Genomic DNA, 23,772 nt, shown 5'->3' with positions numbered 1-23,772 from the left:
TGCAATTTTGGCACATTTTCTAGCAACTTCCATGACGTAATATTCAGTAGACTTGAACGGTTTTATATGACGTTTGATTTGTACAGAGATTGGCCGTAACATAGCGGCCCCTAGTTATGACAGTCTAACATGGCATAACTAAAAAAGAATTGAAGGACAATCGTGAGCCAATGAATAAAAACACATGATACACAAATTGTTTGAATCACTCACGTTTAAGTTAATACGCAAATACAAAGGGCATGCAAAGAATGAACAGCAATACGAAATAATACACGATACATGAAATTGGTACCATAGGTACACGCTAAAATGACGCTATATACAATGGTTGCGCTAATAACCGACTGTTCCGGGCTCAGACAAGGGTCGGCCACCGCAGACAAAACCAAGCTCAAACCCTAACACTTAGGTGTTCTTTACGGGGGCGAGGCACGAAATATCCCTCAACACGTAGTCTACTTTTACTTTCTCCGTACTCTCATCATAGTTGCAGACGGCAACTTTGGCTCTACGAACCACAGGCTTCCCTTTCCTAATTTGTGGAACTACCTCATGCACCCTCCCAAGTTGATACTTCCCACGTTTACCAATGTCTTGGAGAGAACCTACCACTACAAGTTGACCAGGCTCCAAATTCTCGGCCATTTTTAGCCATTTTTTCCGGCCCTGAAGACCTGGCAAGTAAAAATCGATCCATTTATTCCAAACCTGCTGAGAAAGTGACAAATTGAACCGATAATCCCTTCTTAATTGGTCACGATCATGTGGTTGCCCAACAGCACAGTATGGGTCTAAGTATGGGGTCAAAAGTGAGGCAGGGGTGATGACAGTAAAATCCCTAGGGTCGTCACTCAAGGGAACCAAAGGGCGTTCGTTCACGATCCGAACGGCACTGCTGGTGTACATAAGCAGTTCAATAAAATTGGGCTTACGAATTGAAGAGTCCAAAATGTGAAAAAAGTATTTGGTCACATCAGCCATGAAACCAAATCTTTCAAGCCGAAATCTAGCCAAGACATCTGCCAGAGGGTTTAACAAGTCAGACAATTCAGGACAAGAAGACATTACATCATTTACACAAGTTCCTCGGAATTCAGATTGTTTTAAAGCCTTCTTCTTTAAATCAGCAGCTCTATCTGACGCCAACACAAAATTGTTAGGTAAATCAATAACTTCCTTCAACGGAACAGGTATCTCAAATCGACCATCTTTCAACTCAATATTCGGTTCGACAAGTTCTCTAGCCAAAATATCATTGCGAGACAATTCACAGGTTTCATTTTGCAAAGTCAAATCCTGAATGATTTTATTCAGGTCTGCTATTTCCATATCGCGAGACTCAATTTTACGCTGAAAGCCAGAGATGACATCCGACTCTGAAGACGTCTGCACTCTGCACACTTTAGCAACGCTTTCAACTAAGGGTGACTTACCACCACAAGCCAACCAACCGAGAGGAGTGAGCAAAGCATGCGGTTCACTGCGATTTTCACCAACACGTTCTTCTTTTGCCCACATCAAATAAGCGTTGTCATTGCCAATCAGTACATCTACAGTACTACAATCATTCAAATGAAACATATTCACGTCATGAAAATGACGGAAACCACTTAAATCTTGTTTATGAGGTAAAGTTTTAACATCGTCAGCCCAAGCTGGGTTAACCACCGAGGTTATATCACAAAACAGTTCATTCGTCTCTAACGACTGGATGTTGAGTTTAACAAGGTCAGCACAAGTAGGTTTCTGACCAGCCAGAGTATCCATTTTAAACGACGCTTTATCGTACGGTTTAAGACCAAGTTCGCACACCAAGTCACTCGAAACAAAGGTCAACTGCGAACCAGGATCATGCTGACAATACACCAACTTCGATTTGCCAGTCATTGGATTCAAAACACGAGCAGCAGTAACGCGGTTAAAGGCTGCTTTAACATTTCCAATCTTAACATTACGCACAGGAACTCTGGCACCAGCCTCATCTTTACCGACCAAATCCAGAGAATCACGTGACGTCACATAAAAATCATGCAGAAGAAAATAGTGTTTCCTATCGTTGTTAGGCCCACACTGACGACAGTTGTTTGCATGATTACAGTCCTTAACCATATGCTGGCGCAAACAGTTCAAGCATTTTCCAGCTTTCACAATGACATCTCTCCGACCTTTAGGTGTCAAGCGCAAAAATTCTTTACAATTAGACAAAAAATGATATTCAACTTGACCACGTGACGAACAACAAAAACATGCCGGTATGTCACTACGTCTGGCCACACCGCCGCGCGGTGCGCCAACAGCAGTCGAGTACTGCGAACTCCCTGAAATCACATTATCATGGGGTTTTACCGACGTCTGCCTAACCGGACATGAAGGCAATTTTCCTTTGCCAAACTTTTTAAAATGCTGCGACTCACCAGAATCGCCCATTAGCATAATGCTAAAATCAATCGACTTGCGCGTTTCCTCCCGTACTACAAAATCAAACAAACTCTGAAAAGTAGGTTCCTCAGTGCTACCATACTGATCACCTAAAAAGTCAAGATAACGCTGCTTAGCGTCAAACGGGAGTCGCTTAGCCAAATCCAAAACGAAACGTCCTTCTAATTTATCACGCTGACCATAAGCTTTCGCATAAAGCAAACACTGCGATAATTCATCTTTAAACTCTTTCAAATCACTGGAAGAGATAGAAGTCAATTTGCTACCATAGCGATACTTTCTAATTTCTGGTTCTGCGAAAAGACCTCCACGAACTCCAAAACGTTGGGACAAGCGAGATAACGACATTTCTATCCTGTCTTCCTCTGACAAGCCAGGAGTGTCGGAAACCAAATTAGCAATCGTTTGTGCAGCTGTTCTAACACAAGCTGCTTGCAACAAAGTCAAACGAGTTCCCTTAAAGGGCGAAGCTGCCATCAAGGCCATAACACGATTTTTAAAGAAGACAAATGGCATATTATTACCATCGTAACCAATCAAGGCCGCCTTATCGAAGAACGTCCTACTATTTTGGTATTCAAAAAAGCAATCCTGCTGTTGAGAACTCGATTTAGCGGGAGAAGACAAGCTATATCCCTTAAGGGGCTGAGTGGGCTCAGTCACATGCACAGCCTGATCACGATCCTCACACACGTTAAAATCAGGAGACGCGATACGCCTCTCACAACCACCCAAATTACGTGTAGCTGGGCGATCAAAAACTAGCGGCGCTGAAAACTGTGAAGGGGGCAAAGCATTACTGCTAATGGCGGCCCCGTGACCTGTACGCTCTGGGGGAGGAGTTCGGTTGTAATTTGCAGGCCTTGGCTCTACAGCCTTCGGAAGACCCTTAGCCGCGGCCCCGAGACCTCCTGAAACAGCTGGAAAACATGTGGATTGTACAGGTCCACTTACGGATTGAACAGGCGTCTGGAAAAGGTTAGGTAAATTAAACTGTGATTGATGTTCACTTCTGGAATGCCTAGAAGAGCCCTTCCTAGAACTACGCCGGGAGCCCAACTCAGAACGATATTCAGCTAAAACTACCTCTTTACGTTGTTCGGCCCTCAACTGAGCGTCTTTGAGTGCGAACTCAGCAGCTCTAGCTTCGGCTCTCGCGGCGGCCTCAGCAGCTCTCGCTTCGGCCTCAGCTCTCGCGGCAGCCTCTGCTCGTGCGGCCTCAGCAGCTCTCGCGTCGGCCTCAGCTCTCGCGGCAGCCTCAGCTCGTATGGCTTCAGCAGCTCTCGCGTCGGCCTCAGCTCTCGCGGCAGCCTCAGCTCGTATGGCTTCAGCTCTTGCGATGGCCTCAGCAGCTCTTGCTTCGGCCTCAGCTTGGATCTGGAGCTCCTCTCGTCTTAACTGTAGGTTAATTTGTGCAACTATCCGTGACGAGCTCTCAGACATCCTAGTGCTTACATTTGAGGCGCTATCCTCAGGATGTATGTCAGCATCCAACCTATCTGAGAACTCACTTTCTTTTTGTTCGAAGTTATTTTTTAACGAGTTAAATTCGGGATCTACCCTATCACGAAGTTCTGCCAAGATTGCAGAGTTAACAATTTTACTCAAAAAAGCATGGAAATGCCGTAATTCCTCTTCTAAAGTAGATAACTTAGATCTAAAAATTAACAGTTCCTGCTTATCACTCAAAGAACCTAGGGCTACAGAAAGTTTCCCAATTTGAGTCAAAATATCCCGTCTAAGATGCCGGGCCTCTCGAACTGACTTAGCCTCATCGTTAATGGGTCCCTCCCCAGAATGGCCTGCCCGACCGCAAAGAACATCATCAGGCTTAAACTCAGTCGAGTCGACGGCGGTCGAGTCCCTGTCACCACCGAGTGTAGACATATTAAATGTTAGGGCTAAATTTAACAATTAAAAAATTAATTTACACAAACACACAAAATTACAGTAGTTATAAAAAACTTAACTGCAAAGACCGTAAAAATACAAAAAAGAATTTAAATGCACGATACCGTAGCTGTACGAGTATGTGAAGTCCAAACGTCCACAAAACTTGCTTGGATTCTTCCACTTGAATCTTCAAGCACAGATGGATTGCCTTTAATCTTCTTTCTTGCCAATGAATGTCAAAGTTATTTTTTTTCTGTACCAAACTGAGAAGAAATGTCTTTAATTTTCTTTGCTTCTTTAGACTACCAACCAACAAGATCTTCTTTTATTATTTCTTTGCTTCTAAGTGCTTCTTGGCCTACCAACTAACTAACTTCGTCTTTTATTTTTTGCTTCTTGCCTGTGCTTCCGTACAAACACTAGCCAGAAAATCGTCTTTTATTTTTTTATGCTTTTAGTGCTTCTTGGCCTACCAGCTAACAAGAACTCGTCTTTTATTTTTTATGGTCACAGCGGTAAACCATAATCTCTTCGTGGGAAAATTGTAACGTAAGATTCCCAAATCCGTTCGTCTGCATGCAATGACCCAAAAATAAACACACTTTCGAAACGTCTATTCAAAGTGTATTCCAGTAAAATTAGCCCGAGGCTATCGAAAATAGGTGCAACGCCGTACACCTCTAAAAAACTGTCACTACAATACAGATTAATTGGATAAAAGACGGAACCTTTGTCCAGCTAGCAAGCACTAAGCCAACAGTTAAAAGTGCGGCCAACTTTCAAACAATCATTTTACGAATGACCAGAATAGATATCAATATCTCAAATTCACGTAGAAAGTAACTGTGACGCAATAAATGAAAGACAATTATGAAGTCATTCCAACAGGTGTTTAAGCTGATGTAATATTTCCTGTTTAAACAGGCCCAAACAAGTCCAAACAAGTTTGACACAAGTCTATGAACGATGGTGCAATTTTGGCACATTTTCTAGCAACTTCCATGACGTAATATTCAGTAGACTTGAACGGTTTTATATGACGTTTGATTTGTACAGAGATTGGCCGTAACACAAGCAACTGATTACTACACAACACATTTCTGCGTCAAAAAGCATGCTGAAGCTATTTGCTGCCACAGGTCACAACAATTATGCAAAAACATGTCTCCTGTATCTTCAAACAGTTGCAGAATTGGAAACAAGTCCCCCAGATGTCTACCAGCAATTTATGTAGGCCTACGGTAATCACACCGCCAGGCGTTCTAACAAACAATGGGCAGAATTCTGAACTGATTTGTCTATTGAACAGATTCTCATGAACTCTTTAAAAGGAAAAGGCGGAGTCATCGGCAAGGGCACTACCGATAATGTATTAAGGGTGTGGAATAAAACCATGCACAGGTGTGCAGAAATGACAGATGCACTCAGTAACTTACAGTCTCATCATTGTCAAATTCTAATGATAAATACAAGGAGGTATTTGCTGGAAGAATCAAACGTGATAATGATGATTTTAAAAAGTACAAACCTGGTTTCGTTCACATAATCCATTTAAAGTTGGAGTTCAGCTTATGGCTCTAGACTCAGGGTTGATTGATGACAACAACAGTGTGACCTGTGACCGATCTGAGGAGATATGGGCGTTTATCCAAATTGAACTTGATGATAAAACCTTTACTAATTGTTCCTTCAAGAGGAAGAAGCAAATAAGTGCTATACAGAGCCTTTATGCCAGTCTAAAAATTGGTCATGATACTATCACCATTGATCCAATAATACACTTTTGGAGATTGATTGTTGTCATAGAGAGAAAGCCAGAAAACGAAATTGCAGACCACCGGTACTTCTTCTACGAGTTATCACCGTATCCAACGTCACTGTTCAAGATGGAGTTCTACGAACTGCACAAAAATCAAAACTGAAGTCTTACATCTGCACAAAGTTGAAATGACAAAAGAACCTGACTCCATTAAAATCATTGATGGTGGTGCCTTGTTGTGGTGTTGTGACTGAAAGAAGAATGAGAAGTTCCATGAGATCTTCAAAAAGTACATCAGTTTTCTTCAGAACTTGCGCGCCAACGTTATTGTTTTTGATGGCTACAGGGTTGGTTTTGAATCTTTATCCTCGGACTGACAAAGCCTTGATAGGTTATTCCTGATAGTTTCGCATACTTGTAGGCTAGATGCTTTTGACGCAGGGCCAGTTACCGAGATTGACAGAGCGAAGTTTCCGATTGTTGAAGTGTTATTGCCGGGAAATTATTCCGTAGGTCCCGCTGAATGGAAAGCAGTCCTTAGAATGCGTTGCTCAAGCGCACACCCCGAGAGTCGAACCAGCGCAGCTTGATGAAGCTTCTTCGTTCACGAAGTCACGCGCTAACCAATTAAGCTATCGGGGTGGACTCACATGGGAAACGACCACAGAAGTACGAGGAAATGGTCATGTCTAATTGTCCTCACGTTGATCCGGCTCTTTTTCCACCATCATCACGAGCTGCATAGCTACCATCATGGCCTCAGAGTATATCACCAGGTGAAAGTTTGGAGAACTTTAAGCAACTCAGATTTGAAACCATTGTCATGGGGTTGGCAGAAGAAAGATGACATGTTTTCTTCAGTCATGACGGATGTAGCTGCTGCACCAGAAGATGTCTTGAAAATCTTGCAGATGTTTTCTACGAAGACGACATGTCTCCACACCAAGTTGACAGGGCTTGGATACGGTTCTTCGAACTTTTAAACTAGTCTACTGTAGGCTACATATACTTTACCACAAATCACTAAACAGAAATAAGTTACGAGGAAATGGTCATGTCTAATCGTTCTCACATTGATCCGGCTCTCCTTCCACAATCACCACGAGCTGCATATAGTCCGGCAGCCCGTGACGTATTTGTAACATCATAAGGTACAAAAGGTTTGAGTGTATCATCAACCTTGCCCCACTGTGGGATGTTCAGAAACCCTCATCCGAGGTTTCACTGCTGGGGCGTTTGGGGGCTACGGCCCGGTGGCATATTTACAAAAGGTTCCCTATTTTGTGCCTATCTCGAAAACTGACCAATCAGATGCCGTATCGCTTTCTTACGTCATTGCGTCATTTACGTTTTCTTTCTTTGGTCTTCTGCTAGTTGTCTTAGTCTGGTACAGTAGTAGGCTGGTAGGTTAAGTTCGTAAGTTAGTCATTTAAAAGCGCGCATAAAATAATTATCAATGGAAAATGAGTTAGTGTAATTTTCTTGGCACTCGATGTACAGTAATAGCAAGTTAGTCAGTTAACTGTAGCCTAGGTACTTGTGCATGTAAAATTGAGCCTGACAAATTGGCAATATTAATTTTTCTTTTTCGGTAGCCTAACCTTGGCGATTGCTGGCCTTGTCTTAATGTCTGGTACAGTAGTAGGCTGGTAGGTTAAGTTAGTCAGTTAAAAGCGCCCATAAAATAATTATCAATGGAAAATGAGTTAGTGTAATTTTCTTGACACTCGACGTACAGTTATAGCAAGTTAGTCAGTTAACTGTAGCCTAGGTACTTGTGCATGTAAAATTGAGCCTGGCAAATTGGCAATGTTAATTTTTCTTTTTCTGTAGCCTAACCTTGGCGATTTCTGGCATCATGGCTTCTCAGGTGGCCTATCACCTGTGCAATTGGTAAAGCGGTTAGAATGTTGCGAACTTGAGGAAGCATGTGCAATTAATATCTTTCTCCAAGCTGGCTAATAAAACCACAGATAGGCTGGGCTGTATTGGTGATTGCAAAAGGGCTCCAATTGTGGCAGGTGGAAAAAAGATTTTGAGGGTATAGTGGTAACAGTGCTAGTTTGCTAGTCTGCTATTGTTTGAAACGTATCTGTGTTCCTTGGAGAATGTTTTTCAGACGTTATTTCCATGCAATAAACTGTTTCGTGGATGACAGCTGCTGCTCCTGATAGGCTACGCTGATTACGACACTTCACTTTGTGACGTAACAAACGTCGCACGATCGAACAATTTCAACTTAAACGTAATCATTCGTCATCAAGGTCAGATTCTCGCTAGATTTCTGTTAAGTCGATTACCATTGCCTTATAATTTCAGCAGTACCAAAAAATCTTAAGATAATAAGAAAATTAAGTTTGATTTACGCACGGTAGGGTAGCCTACTTCTAATAGACAGAGAACACTGGTACATAACAAAATCGGTAGATGACTAGCATATGTACTAGAGATGTGCTTAACTGTTATTTTTAAATAACTGTTATTAACCGTTACTTTAAAAATCTGTTACTTTTAACTGCTACTACAGCAGAGTAAACGACAGATTTTAATCATTCTCATCTAGTCTGTTTAAAAAACGTCATCAGTTGGGTAAACGACATTTTTAACATTACATTTTTCGCACATCTCTAATATGTGCAGAAATTTCATTGAAAAAGAAAGGTAACTTGAAAAGTTATTGCATTTTTGTAGCATAGGCTATTCCTAGATCATTCTGTCAGTGTAGCCTATTATAATAATGGATTGTATCTCTGATGAGATATTGCAGCAATTAGATACTGAAGTGCACCAAAGCAACGATCACGAAACTGTTCTAACGGCTAACATACGTAGTGTGGAAGAATGGAAGGAGTGGTTTACGAAGTTCAGCGAGCTATCCAACACAAGTTGGAATGTTCATAAAACTTTTCCCTGTGCGACGAAGTATACCTTTCGAAAGCGATATACATGTCACTTAAAGCACAGGAAAAGAGCATGTACCGCAACAACAAAAACAAACACTGACTGTCCAGCCAAGCTTGAGGTCAAAATAGGATTATTGCACAATAAGAAGTGCAAATGGAATAAAAGTGGCCATCCGTGCTCCATCAAGATTTCAAACAATCATAACCATGCTAGCAATGTTGCAGAAAGTTTAACTTCCCTTAAAATCACACAAAAGACGAAGGAGCAATTCAAGACCTATTTTTTGCAAGGGCTTTCTGCATCGCAAGCTGTCACTGCTCATGGGACTAACATTCTGATCTCGGAGGGAATATTAGGAATGGCCAACAATGCTTCAAATCCAAAGCCAAGAGCTGTGTACCACTTATGGAACCAGTGGCGAAAATCAGAATATGGTAGTTTTCAAGGTGCTGACTTACACACAGCCCTTGAAAACTTTGCTGTTAGTTCGGAAGCTGATATCCGTTTCTCAAACAAAGAAGAACCATTTCTATGTGTCGTAGTTACTCCTCTTATGAAGAGAATACACCAGTTTATGAGTCAATCATCAGAAATTGTCTTCGTAGACTCAACATGTAGTTTGGACCAGACAAATTGCTCACTAACTGTCTTGTTATGCAGATCTCCAATTGGTGCCATGCCGTTAGGTGCAATTGTGACAAGTGGACAAGATGAGTGCTCTCTAACAAAAGGTAGCCTATAACTTGTAGTGGAAGGCGGGTTTTAGTTTTCAGCTTTCTTAAACAAACAAATGTCCGTTTTGCCCCGCTTTCTCCTACCATATTCTCGCTACCATTTGACAAGATTTGTTACCACTAAAACAAATTGCAAACATTTGTCTTACATATTAGCCTACGTTTTGAAAAACAATACATCTTTCAACAGGGTTTAAGCTATTCAAAGAAATGACAGAAGGATATGGATTTTTTGGTTCATCAGCCCCTACGCTTTTTATGACTGACGATTGCTGTGCAGAAACAAATGCTCTTCGGAGTGTTTGGCCCCAAAGCAAACGACTTCTGTGCATTTTCCATGTACTACAGGTGAGTAGGCTAATTGATTTTAAACATTCTAATCTAGGCTTAGCCCCGCCTACACAATTGTTTGAAGTTTGAATTCGTTCCGATAAAATTCATTTCCCTTTTTTAAATTTAATTTCACTTTAGATATGATCGATATTGAAACGGCGACTTTCTGGTAGCCTATATTGCAAATACAGTCACCCTTTTCATTGAAGGCTGTATGGCGGTGGTTGCTGAGCTCGAAGAATGGTGTGCCTCAGGAGAACCGACAGCAGTTGATGAATCTTTTTAAAAGCATAGGCCTACTCTATAGTGAAACTGAAGAGGAGTGCACTTCAAATTACAAGGAAATGGAAGACGCATGTGTGGAGATGAAACTTTACAAGTTTCTTACGTACGATTACAATTAGCGTTCATACTAGTAGCGTAGTAGGCCCACAGTTTTTGATGTTGATTATTATATGCAGTTGCAGCAACTTGCATGGTGAAATTTTCTTGTAGTATGAGCTACTTAGGTTACTCGCCTTAAAAGCAATGGCACTTTTTAGGTATGTTGAACGGTGGATGAACAAAAAAGGAGATTGGTGTTTGGCTTTCCGCACTGGTTTACGCACTCGCGGCCAAAACACCAATAATTGTTGTGAGTCAACGATGCGGATTATTAAAGATTTTGTGTTTAACAGGTGGGCTAACTTGCGAAAATTATACAAAATTTTCAGGTGCTTATGAAGTAGCCTAGGGTACGGACCAAACATAAAACCACTGTCCAATGCATGGCCTGGATAAGTATAACAACACAATTTAGAAGCAATGTGCCTTGATTTTTTACAGATGTAAAGCATACAACGCCTGCCAGTTGGTTCAATTTGTAGTGGATGTATACTCGCAATATTTCGTGAACAGAATTCTAAATATCATTCTGAACAGAAAGAAAAAAATCACAGTGGCAAAACCTCCTCTAAGCAAAGACCACATTGTGTCGTCTGACAAGGCAATGTCATTTACGGTCTCCAGTGAAAGCAATGCTGCTGTATGCTACAAGGTTGATCTTCTGTCTGGTGTTTGCACTTGTCCAGTGGGCTTAAGTGGCAAATTGTGCAAACACCAAAAAACCATTTTAGTTCATGAACAGTTAAAATCAGACAAGTACTATGAAGGATCACCAGAGGAGAAGCACCGCTATGCCTGCATTGCTTTGGGAGCAGAAAATGCGATTCCTCAAAGTTTTTTTCAAGGGCTAGTCAAGGAAAGCACTAGTAGGCCTATTTCCCAAGTCAGCCAGCCCGAAATCAGCATGGGGGAGCAGCTTTCTCCAACTGAAGAAGAGAAAACTGACAAAGAGACCCAAGATTATGCTTCTCGAAACGCTGCAATCGTTGACACCTTACCGTCTCTTCTTCAGCGCAAGCTTTCGTTGCAGTGGAACACACAAACATTGAACAGTGCTCTTTTGAAATTTGTTGATGCAGTGGAATTGGCTCGCTCAGAAGCGAACATTATTTCAGCTTTTCATCGCTTCAGCAAGGACGCTACACCAAAAACATGTGGAGGGAAAAAATCCATTGTCAGCCAGCATCGATCGCTCGCAGGCGCTTAGGAGTCTGTAGAGGTTCGGCACCACTTGGGAAAGGTCGCCCCCCATCAACCTCCACATCAGCGCCAAGAAAGAAGAGAAAGCGTAGTTTAGCTGCCAATATTATGTGCAACCAGCACAATGCGAAAAGCCATGGCAATGGTCATTAATTTATATAACTTGTGTAACTGTTTGATGTTGCTTTTAACATTAGGATTACCGTTTTTTTACCGCCGATTTTTACCACGGTGTCCTATAAAACTTATTATTACTGCAAAAAATATGTAATTACTGCAAAAACAAAAATGACCGGTGTTTTATAAGACACCGTGGTAGTCCTAGTTGCAGCTTGTCCTTTTACCTCGAGACGTTACCAATATTACCCAAACCCAATGGCATTGCCGCACTGTGGTGTGACTTTCACAACCAGGGAAAGCTGTCACAGAAATTTGTCGCGTCTGCACCAGAAACAATTAACGTTCAACCTGCTCTCCTACCTCCATAGCCTACAAGCGCTGGCAGCAATTAGGAAATTGCATCGCTAAGCCTATCTTAGTTCGGTTCTTGTTAGGTTGTTAGTTGTTATTGTTAGATTCTTGTAAGTCGCAATCTTCAGTTAAATTTATGCATAGCGTTTATGTTTTCATGTTACCAATAAAGTATCCTTAAAGTTGACAATCATATTCCAATCATATGCCGGACATATTTAAGCAAGATGAAGAGCACCTGTTTACATTTGAATCATGCCAGGTGGTAAGAATATTGGTATCAATATAACCTGTTTAAAGGTATGAACAGTGAACACTGATCCTCTAGACAAGTTCCATGCAACGCACTTCTCTGTAATAGCATTCCAGTAAATATACATGTACAATTGCAATACTCAATATACAGAAAATGCAACAAATGCAATGAAACAATTACAGTTTTATTTTATTAATCAAAAATGTGATAATGTGTGAGTTTCCTTATTGCATATTCAAGTTGAATAGGCCTACTACGATAAGCAACATTGTTTGAGTATCCTAGTGAGAGCATCATCTTGACTCTTGAGTCATTGTTTTTTAAGAAAGGAGGAATGTTTTACTCAAGCCTAATAAACTTAGTTTAAAATAAACACAACAAGAAAATCACTTTTTGTCCAATGACTAATTATATCTGCTTCAGTGAAATGTTTGCAGCATGAATAGGAATGAGATGTAGGGGTAAAATGCTTTCTTTTTGTCCGATAGTCCAAATCTAAAATTGCAGATAAAATGTGCTGTAAGAATGGATAATCATCACGGTTCATTTACTTTCATTACTTAACATTGTATATTCAGTGACTATTTGATATATACAAAATATTACGAGATATAGGAAATTGTGCTTTCTTGAAAGCCACATTTGCATGTCTTTTTGGAAAATTAATCTTTGTAGGCGACTCATAAAAACTACACATTTTTAAAAATGCCACAACATTATGCCTACTATGCTTCATACTTGCCAGTGTATTTTCAGTGCATCAGTACAGTAGGCTACTACACATTAATAGGCTACATAAGTCGCAGCAAAGATTTGTTGCATAGCCTAACACTCATGATGTACAATAGTATATGGTCTGCACAAAAAACGAATAAGTAGGCTAATAATTATTGACTTACTTTTCTAACGTGTTTGTCTACAACAAAACGTAAATTAAGGTAGCTACTCCATCACGAGATGTTGAAGAATAGTCAAAACAGCACAGTTTATCACCATAGATTCTGTTAATTAGAAATATTTTCCTAACAAGTAAAAAGTTATGGTTAAATGTGTCTTGACTAAGACAAGGAAAATATTTAATAGCAGACTACTCTTTCAGAATACACTTCACCAAGCGTGCTTGTTTAGCTAATGATAGCTGGCCTATAAACTTATAGCCTATTTGCTGTGGGCTAGTTGCTCTATCACAGTTGTTAGGCTTCATATTCAATGACCTCATTGAGCTAGACAACATGTAAATCCACTATTCTTCATAGATTACCTAATTATAACAATCAGTCTTCAAAGTATTTTTGGTACAAAAATGCAATGTATCAACTAACTAACCTACCACTACTACGCACTAGTATAGATGCTACTAGCAACCGCAGAACTGGCAATCCTGGAGCAAACTTGCGACTCGACGCAATCACGCAAAGAAACTTTGCAAATGAATTGACGTAAGAAAGCGATACGGCTTCTGATTGGTCAGTTTTCGAGATAGGCACAAAATAGGGAACCTTTTGTAAATATGCGGCCCGGTGAAAAACCCATTTTGGGGGTCAAAAAACATCATAAAGTACAAGAACAAAACCTACACCAGATTTTATGCCTTCAGTTGTAGACTTTGGAACAAGTCGATCTGAGTACCTCAGGTGGGGCATATTCCCGAATAAGGGGCCCCCGAAGTTGGGGCAAAATACGTAAAAATAACGTCATAAGGTACAAAGATGGAACTTGTATCATCAGTTGGGGCGCGTTCCACCGAGTTCGAAAAAACTTTTCTTATGGCTCCAAGATGGGGCTTAACCTCATTTTAGGATATACGACTAGAGTTTGCAGCTTAGTTTCATTATAGTACTCTTGAAAAACATTAAACTAGTAAAAATGGTTTTATTGGTGAGCTGAAATTCCTAAGTGTTTGTGCTTGGCAGCAAAGATTTTTTGCATAGTCCTACCATAGATATCTTACATATAGATATAGTCTGAGCGTAAAATGCGAAAATGTAGGGCCGCCTGGAATAAATTGCGACCTTAACAAATTTAGTATCGTTGGAAAGCTTAATTCCTCTAGTTTAAGATTATCACTCTCCTCCAACCAGGGACCCTTGGCAAAAAAAGTTGTGGCCGTTTTTTAAGCAACACCTTGCGCCGCTAGTGGCGCAGCTAATCTAGCTATGTTTTCAGCAGAAACAGCATTACAGCATAGATATCTTAAATATAGATATGCAACTCAGCAATCGTGGAATTATCGTCACGCTCGACTGACTTTATGGACACAATCAACAATCAAGGTTGCCAGCTTGGCTAGCGTATCTATGGTAGGCTATTATTGTACGGTTTGGGCTTGGCGAGTGGTGGCTTTTGAGCTCCTTTGGAATATTTTTGATGGCGTATATTTCAAGTTTTTACAGAATAGCCTACTATGAAAAATCAAGACAATAATCTTTCTTCACGTAGGTTATGCAACTTCTGTTTCATGATCGTTGGAAATATCATTTAAGCTTATTTCCAGTGACTCATTAAAGCTTGTTGTAGGCAGTTTACAAACCTGAGATAGAGGGGCGCCGGAACGATTTTAGGGTGAGATATACGGTAGAGATAATTGTCAAACATTTTCAGGGGTTGTCGAGGATTTTCAGGGGTTGTCAGGCATTGTAGAGTAGCTACTTTCAGGCATTGTTGGGATTTCCAGGCATTGTCGATCAATATCAGTGGTTGACAGGTTTGGTAGTCATTATGGAACATTTTCAGGCATTGCCGAACATTTTCAGGAATTGTCGAACATTTTCAGGGGTTGTCGAGCATTTTCAGGGGTTGTCAGGCATTGTAGAGTAGCTACTTTCAGGCATTGTCGGTAATTTCAAGGCATTGTCTAGGATTTCCAGGCATTGTCGATCAATATCAATGGTTGACAGGCTTGTCAACCATTATCAGTCATTGTCGGAAATTTTCAAGAATTGTCGAATATTTTTAAGTGTCAGGGGCTCTCAGGCATTATAAAGTACTTTAGATTCTTTCTGGCAGGCATTGTCGGCAGTGGCGTAGCTAGGGAATGTGCCGCCCGAGGTGGATTCAGATTTTGCCGCCCCTTCAAGAAAAAGCATGTGAAAACAGGCCCGGATTTAGGGGGGGCAGAGGGTGCAGGTACCCCGGAACCCCCGACTTTTAAAGGGCCCCCCTACGTGAAAAAAATGTGATTTTTTACTATTAGCTTTTGTGGTTTCTGCAAAATGCTGTGCAGTGCTGGATTGATGCTACTGTAGACGTCGAGGGGGTGTTTCGCGCCGTAGGCGAATTTTTTTGCACGGGGGCCCCTGATCTAAAAGTGCCCGGGCCCCCCATTAGCTAAATCCGGCCCTGTGTGAAAATGAAATGCGTTTTTTATCAGATTATAATCAAAATCAAAAATCGTAGTCTGAAAGTGCCGCCCCCAGACGTGCCGCCCGGGGCGGTCCTCCCCTTCTTCCCCCCCTAGCTACGCCACTGATTGTCGGACATCTTCAGGCATTGTCTAGGATTTTCAGGCATTGTCGAACATATTCAGTGGTTGATAGGTTTGTTTGGCGTTGTCGAACGTTTTCTTGGGTTGTCGATCATTACCAGGTTTTGACAGGTTTGTCAGGCATTGTCGATACTTATGATAGCCAGGTCATTTAAACGCTGCTGTGTTTGTGTATACCGTAAATACGTTTACAACCTACGCAAAATAGAAAGGGATCATTCTGCTGCGCATGCAAAGCTGGGAATAAAAATGCATGAAAATGTTCGACAATGCCTGACAAACGTGTCAAAAACCAATAATGATCGACAATGCCTGGAAATCTTAGACAATGCTAGGAAATGCCCAACAATGCCTGAAAGTAGCTTAATTTAGAATGCCTGACTACCCCTGAAAATGCTGGACAACCCCTGAAAATGTTCGACAATGCCTGACAAACCCGTCAACCACTAATAATGATCAACAATGCCTGGAAATTCCCAACAATGCCTGAAAGTAGCTACTCTACAATGCCTGACAACCCCTGAAAATGCTCGACAATCCCTGAAAATGTTCGACAATGCCTGAAAATGTTCCATAATGACTACCAAACCTGTCAAACACTGATATTGATCGACAATGACTGCAAATCCTAGATAATGCCTAGAAATTCCCAACAATGCCTGAAAGTAGCTACTCTACAATGCCTGACAACCCCTGAAAATGCTCGACAATTCCTGAACATGTTCGACAATGCCTGAAAATGTTCCATAATGACTACCAAACCTGTCAAACACTGATATTGATCGACAATGCCTGGAAATCCTAGACAATGCCTGGAAATTCCCAACAATGCCTGAAAGTAGCTACTCTACAATGCCTGACAACCCCTGAAAATGCTCGACAACCCCTGAGTATGTTCGATAATGCCTGAAAATGTTCGACAATGCCTCACAAGCCTGTCAACCACTGATAATGATCGACAATGCCTGGAAATCTTACACAATGCCTAGAAATTCCCAACAATGCCTGAAAGTAGTTAGCCTACTCTACAATACCTGAAACCCCTGAAAATGTTCGACAACTCCTGAAAATGCTCCACAACCCCCCAAAAAGCCGACAGTGCCCGACAATGCCTGACAATGCCCGACAATGCCTACAATGCCTGACAAAGGGTATTTAGAGGTACCCTCTGTGACTGTGATTTGTTTTCAATCGCCAGAATCTCCATAAAGCAGTCCATGCGGAACGAGAATGTGACGTCATCACAAGCAATCCATACGTCAACTTGAAAACGAAGAAAGTTTTATTTAAACAAAAACCAAAAAAATATATTAAAAATAAAGTTGTTTTGCTGTGCCAAGTTTGAAGTCAATGCATACAGCCATAGCTACGCTGTTAGCCTTCAAACATCGTTACGCACCACTGAGTTGCATATCTATATCTATGATTACAGCAAGCCGTGTAAAATTCTGGCAGTCGAAGTTAATATGCAACTCGGCAATCGTGGAATTATCGTCACGCTCGACTGACTTTATGGACACAATCAACAATCAAGGTTGCCAGTTTGGCTAGCGTATCTATGATAGGCTAATATTGTACGGTTTGGGCTTGGCGAGTGGTGGCTTTTGAGCTCCTTTGGAATATTTTGTTTGGCGTATATTTCAAGTTTTCACAGAATAGCCTACTATGAAAAATCAAGACAATAATCTTTCTTCACGTAGGTTATGCAACTTCTGCTTCATGATCGTTGGAACTATCATTTAAGCTTATTTCCAGTGACTCATTAAAGCTTGTTGTAGGCAGTTTACAAACCTGAGATAGAGGGGCGCCGGAACAATTTTAGGACGAGAGTTTTAGGATGAGATATAGCGATAATGCTGGGCAACTCGTTCGTTTTCCCGCTATTACCCATGAAAGTCGAAATGTGAGACAGATGAATAATTGCAATAGCTTGAACAAGAAACGAAAGGTAAATTTCACATTCATAGCATCACAATCTGCTGCAAAGTATAAAATGTGTCCACGGGATAATTTGTGTGGGCCTACTGTAGGCTATAGGCCCTATAATTTGGCTAAAAGTGAATACCAGAAGTTGTTAGCCTAGGCTATATATTGCAAAATTTACAGTAGCTTACATGGCCTTAAAAGGGCACCATTGCCCCCCATCCAGAGAAAATTTGAGGGCAGGGGGCATCCTCCCCCCTGCTGAGACAGCTTCATTAGCATCACGGATCCAACCGCCAAACCAAGACAATTTTAATGTTTGGTACACACCATAACTAGGCTACCAAATGCTATAGCACAGCTTTCGGTAGCCAGCAGTAACTTTCATTTTGGTAACATTCAGTAGATTAATTAAATAAAACTTCAGCTTGTCCTGGAACTACAGCTCCAAAAAAGGTCTTTACCCACTTATCAATGGTTGACAGGCTTGTTGCTAGGCATTGTCGGAAGTTTTCAAGCATTTTCAGGGGTTGTCAGGCATTGTAGAGTAGCTACTTTCAAGCATTGTTTAGGATTTCCAGGCATTGTCGATCATTATCAGTGGTTGACGGGGTTGTTAGGCATTATAGAACATTTTCAGGCATTGCCAAACATTTTCAGAGGTTGTCAAGGATTTTCAGGGGTTGTCAGGCATTGTAGAGTAGCTACTTTCAGGCATTGTTGGGAATTTCCAGGCATTGTCTAGAATTTCCAGGCATTGTCGATCAATATCAGTGTTTGACAGGTTTGGTAGTCATTATGGAACATTTTCAGGCATTGTCGAACATTTTCACGGATTGTCAAACATTTTCAGGGGTTGTCGAGCATTTTCAGGGGTTTCAGGTTCCATAATGACTACCAAACCTGTCAAACACTGATATTGATCGACAATGCCTGAAAATCCTAGATAATGCCTAGAAATTTCTAACAATGCCTGAAAGTAGCTACTCTACAATGCCTGACAACCCCTGAAAATGCTCGACAATCTCTGAAATCCCTGGGCCCCCCCAGCGCGACATGTCGCGTGATATCTCACCAATCACAAGCAAAATTTGCGATGCGCGTTCTTACAAAGGATAAATTAGGTTAAAGTAGGCTATTAACACTACATTATTTCACAAACAATGCACTATTGTAAATATAACTTTAAATTCACAGATACACACTAGTTATACACAAAGATAAAATGCTAAAACACTACATAGTGTAAATATAGCCTCAATAGCGTTGTCAGATATGGAATTCTGCTCTAATTCGAGGAAAAGTTTATAGCTGTTGAAAATAAAAACTGGTATTTTGGATATTTTTTTAGTCCTGGGCAAAGATCAAAACCCTAACCTTTCCTAACTCTAACCCTTCCTAACTCTGGCAACACCTGATTGTAACCATGGCAACAAGTGGGTAAAATAAGCCATTTCGAAGATAAAAATTGCAATACTATCCGACATGGCTGACATAGCACTCAAGCACTGCATATGTGTGCTTACAGCTTTACATTAACATACAATACCATTTGTGACCTTCAAATCTGCAGAGACTACGGCAGCAAACTTAGGATGAATGCATTGCTATTGTTCATGACATTAAGAAATACCAACTTCAATGTAAGAAATACCAACTTCATATAAGAAATACCAACTTCAAAATATTAAAAAATTTTTATGCAAAATTGAATTTAACACGCAAATTTAAACATTTTATTGGCCCACTGAACGCAAAAAAATGAAAATATTGTTGTTCTAAAAAAGGGCATACCCATTACCCATGAGGGAGCCCATTCAAAATACAAAACTAATATTCATTTAAAAACAATATTTTATGCAAAATCGACCTAAGCACGCAAATTGAAACATTTTGTCGGGCCCACCTAAACTCAAAAAATTGAAAATTCTGTAATTTTAAAAAAGGGCATAGCCTAGGCTACCCATAAGGGGGCCCCATTTGACATACGGAACTAATATAAAAACAATATTTTATGCAAAATCGTTGAAATCAATCTTTTTATCTCGTGAATTTAGACATTTTGTCGGGCCCCCTTGAACTCACCGGGCCCCGGTGCAATGCACCGGTTGTCCTCCCCTCTTGTGGGTGTTCCCGACAACTATTCACCAAATCAAACGTCATATAAAAACCGATATGGTCTATTGAATCTTATCGTATCACGTCATGGAATTTTTCCTAAAAAATGATGCAATCTTGGCTCATTGTTCCTGGACTGATAAAATATTGCATCAGCCGCTTTGAACACCTGTTTGAATGACTTCATAATTGTCTTTCATTATTGCGTCACAGTACTGCGTACGTGAGTTTGAGATATTGCTATCTATTCTGGTCATTCGTAAAATTGTTTGTTGGAAGTCAGTCGCATATTTAACTGTTTGCTTGGTGCTTGCTAGCTGGACAAATTTTCCGTCTTTTATCTAAGTAATCTGTTCTGTAGTGACAAGTTTTAGTGGTGTACGGCGTTGCATCCAATTTCGACAGCCAGGTGGATAATTTTACAGAAATACAAATTTGAATAGACGTTTCGAAGGAGTGTTTCTTTTTCGGTCATTACATGCAGACAAACGGATTCGGGAATCTTATGTTACAATTTTCCCACGAAGAGATTATGGTTTACCGCTGTGACCAGTGGGCCCTGTTTAGAGGTACCCTCTGTGACTGTGATTTGTTTTCAATCGCCAGAATCTCCATAAAGCAGTCCATGCGGAACGAGAATGTGACGTCATCACAAGCAATCCATACGTCAACTTGAAAACGAAGAAAGTTTTATTTAAACAAAATCCAAAAAAATATATGAAAAATAAAGTTGTTTTGCTGTGCCAAGTTTGAAGTCAATGCATACAGCCATAGCTACGCTGTTAGCCTTCAAACATCGTTACGCACCACTGAGTTGCATATCTATACTATATGTAAGATATCTATGGTCCTACGTTGTTTTGCTTTCTTATTCATTCTCTGGCATGTTTGTGGCAGTAGACCTGACAAACATTGAATTAATGCAATTTAATACATGACATAATGTAGATGAGTTAATTTATTTTTCCTTTTATGGAAGTTAGCTAGCCTACGATGTTAGTATACTGGTACGGTACGCGTAGCCGTATTTGTAAAACCTACTGTTAGACGGCACCATAAGCAAAATTGACCAATCAGAAAGCAGCAAGCGATTCACACTTCTCCCAGGAGGAGAAAATTTCTCCGAGAAAGAGTGATCTTTGTGCTTTCAGTAGAGTTGCCAGGTGCACAATTTACGCAAGGTATTATTGTGAAGTTGTAGATAATGCTATGCAGTTGTATGATGTGGAAGCATCATAAGTCAGTTTTAATTATTGTTTACGAGTTTTTCGAATGCAGCTCATTAGGCTGAAATGAAACGAATCAGACCTCTTTCTGAAGAATATACTTTCAAATAAATCCAAAACAACAAATTTTGCTTCGATTGGCATGGTTTTTGTTTGGAACAATGCTACTGTTTAGTTATTGATGAATCATAATTTTGGAATTCTTGGCCTAATTTGAACTTGCAAGTATTAAGCTAAAATAATTTATCGCAATATATCTGAGAATTTGAAGAATACCTGGCAACCGTGGATGAAGTGTGAAACACTTAAAATTAGGCCTATTATTTGGCTGCCCATCAACACTTTGTTTTAAAACTCATGTTAGTCCTGACTTTTGCATCTTTCATTACATTTAAATGTGATTTGGGCTAAAAGTTAGGACTTTAGCACTACACTGCTTTTGCCAAACTTTTCATCAATCTTTCCTCTACCCAATAATTTTTTGTTTTAAGTTACGCATCATGATTTTGTTGGTGCGTATCGACAAGAGGTCAATTTCTTTTTATCTCAAAAAGTAGTAGCCAAAACTTGTTTTAGTGTTCATAAACAAATAGCCCGCCCGAGAAAACATGGAGGATTGGAGGTAGAGCTAAAAATTATCCAAATATGTTGAGCGGTTCTTGAAATATTGCCGTTTTTCTATTGCTCTTTATCTATGAAGCCACCTAGTGGCTAATATTATTTCACTTATAACTCGAGCACCGCCTGTGTGATTTTCATCAAGTTTGCACCAAATGCACATCAACTGGAACAACCTCTTGACGTTGTAAAGAGAAAAAAAAAACGTTAAAAAACAAAAAAAAACGAGCTCGTTTTTTTTTAAAACAAAAAAAAAACGTTTTTTTACATCTCTAAATACGACCCCCAAATTCAAGGTTGTAGCCTATTTGGATGAAAACAAGTGTTTGCAAAACGTCAAAATTTTTTTTGCTTCAGCTGAGGATTTTTCCTAGCACAAAGACTGATACCGGGTGTATAAGTCATAATTCCATAATAAGCAACTGCGCTATAATTTAATATTTCACCAGTTGAAGACTGTAGTGTACAGTAGCATACAATGTGATAATGATTCGGAGGTCACTGGCAGCTGATGTTGTAGATCTTCAACCATATAGAAAGCGGAAACGGATGACAGAGCTCGTTTTTTTTTTGGCTCTTGAGGATGAAAAGAGAATTCAAACGCACAAGGCTTTGCAAAACTTTCCTACGATTGATTCATTGTGGATGGTATCCCTTGCCTTGGGTATTCCAAGGACTCCTATGTGGGTCGGATGGAATGCAAAAGTATTCGAAGATAACTTCCCAAGACAAAATATCTCGTACCTTCCGCAGATCAACCAGTCTCCCACCAGTCTGCAAGTGGTTGCTGAAACAGCGAGAAAATCTTTGCAGATAGCGGATGAATGCCAGCCAGAGTACATGTGTGTTACTTACGATCTGGCCATTGCAAAACATGCCCTCACCATTCAAGAGCAAGAAAGTCCAAAATATGACTGTTTGTTCATATTACTGGGTGGTTTCCACATTTGCATGGCGTTCTTTAAAGCTATGGGTCAGTACTTGGATGGTTCAGGTGGTCCATACATCCTAACAGAAGCTGGTATTCTTGCCGAAGGATCTCTTAACGGGTTTCTGCGTGGTACTCATCATAATAGGTGCAAACGAATACACGTTCTTTTCGGAGCAGCATTAGAAATCTTGCATTTTAATCAATTCTTGTTACAGCAATGCCCTGCTCCTGAAAATATGGACGAAGAACTACGTCTTTTATGTATTTGTCCATCCCAGTCAACGATTGGCTTTTTGGATGACGATGTTAACGACTTTTGAGTTCCTACCATGAATTTTCAAGGAAAACCGAAACAGGAGAAATTGGCAAGACTGCCCAGTACTGGTATGGATACTTAAAACTTGTCAAGACGTACCTCCTCTTTGCTCGGAGTATTCATTCTGCAAATCATTAGTTGTTTGTGCGCTGCATAGGAGAGATGTCAAGCGTGTTCTTTATTTTCAACCAACCAAATTATACAAGATGGATTTTGCGACTGCAGGATAACATGCAAAAATGGAAGAAACTCACCCTGAAATAAGTGATCTGTTTGAACAAAGCATCTTGTCCGTAAAAAGAACTGAAAAAAACTTCTGTGGATGTGCTGTTGATCAAAATTTGGAGAAAACAATCAATGCAGAATCCGCCAATCGACTCACTGGGATTACGTCTTTCACCAATTCAATTGGTTCCAGGCAGAGATTGGCACTTACTCACTTTATGCGCCGATCGATCCTTCACCACTTCTATGAAGATCTGGGGATGACATCAGCAGAGGAAGCATCATTTGACCTTCGTCCTTCAAGCATCGATAGAGATCGCAGACATTTGGATAAACTAATGCAAAAAATAAGCAGTAGGCCTACATTTTAAGCTTCGATGTATTCTTTCTTTTCAATATTAGCACAGGACCTAGTCAGCAAGGGTTCGTGGGGCCCACGTGGGATTTCCATGGGCATTCTGGGCTAAGTGGGCTTGTGGGATTAAGGTGGGTTTATCTGATGTTTCCGATTAGGCCCCAAGTGCGCGGCCTACTTCATATTTTTTTTCTTTACAA

The 23,772-nt window shown here is 40.5% G+C and overlaps 1 protein-coding gene across 1 annotated transcript; it reads left to right on the top strand.

Annotated features, from left to right (window-relative positions):
• The first annotated feature begins 8,831 nt into the window (after window positions 1-8,831).
• LOC145770996 (uncharacterized) lies at window positions 8,832-11,656 on the top strand. The gene is made up of 5 exons (XM_082582737.1): window positions 8,832-9,729; window positions 9,923-10,080; window positions 10,275-10,453; window positions 10,608-10,742; window positions 10,891-11,656. The coding sequence occupies exons 1-5, from the start codon at window positions 8,832-8,834 to the stop codon at window positions 11,654-11,656; spliced, it is 2,136 nt and encodes a 711-aa protein (XP_082438863.1).
• Window positions 11,657-23,772: the final 12,116 nt, after the last annotated feature.

This window comes from Aplidium turbinatum, chromosome 5 (assembly GCF_918807975.1).
Source record: "Aplidium turbinatum chromosome 5, kaAplTurb1.1, whole genome shotgun sequence".
In the NCBI taxonomy this organism is placed as follows: domain Eukaryota; kingdom Metazoa; phylum Chordata; class Ascidiacea; order Aplousobranchia; family Polyclinidae; genus Aplidium; species Aplidium turbinatum.
The sequence above is the reverse complement of the archived record's forward strand: the minus strand, read 5'-3'. Positions and strand labels throughout refer to the sequence as shown.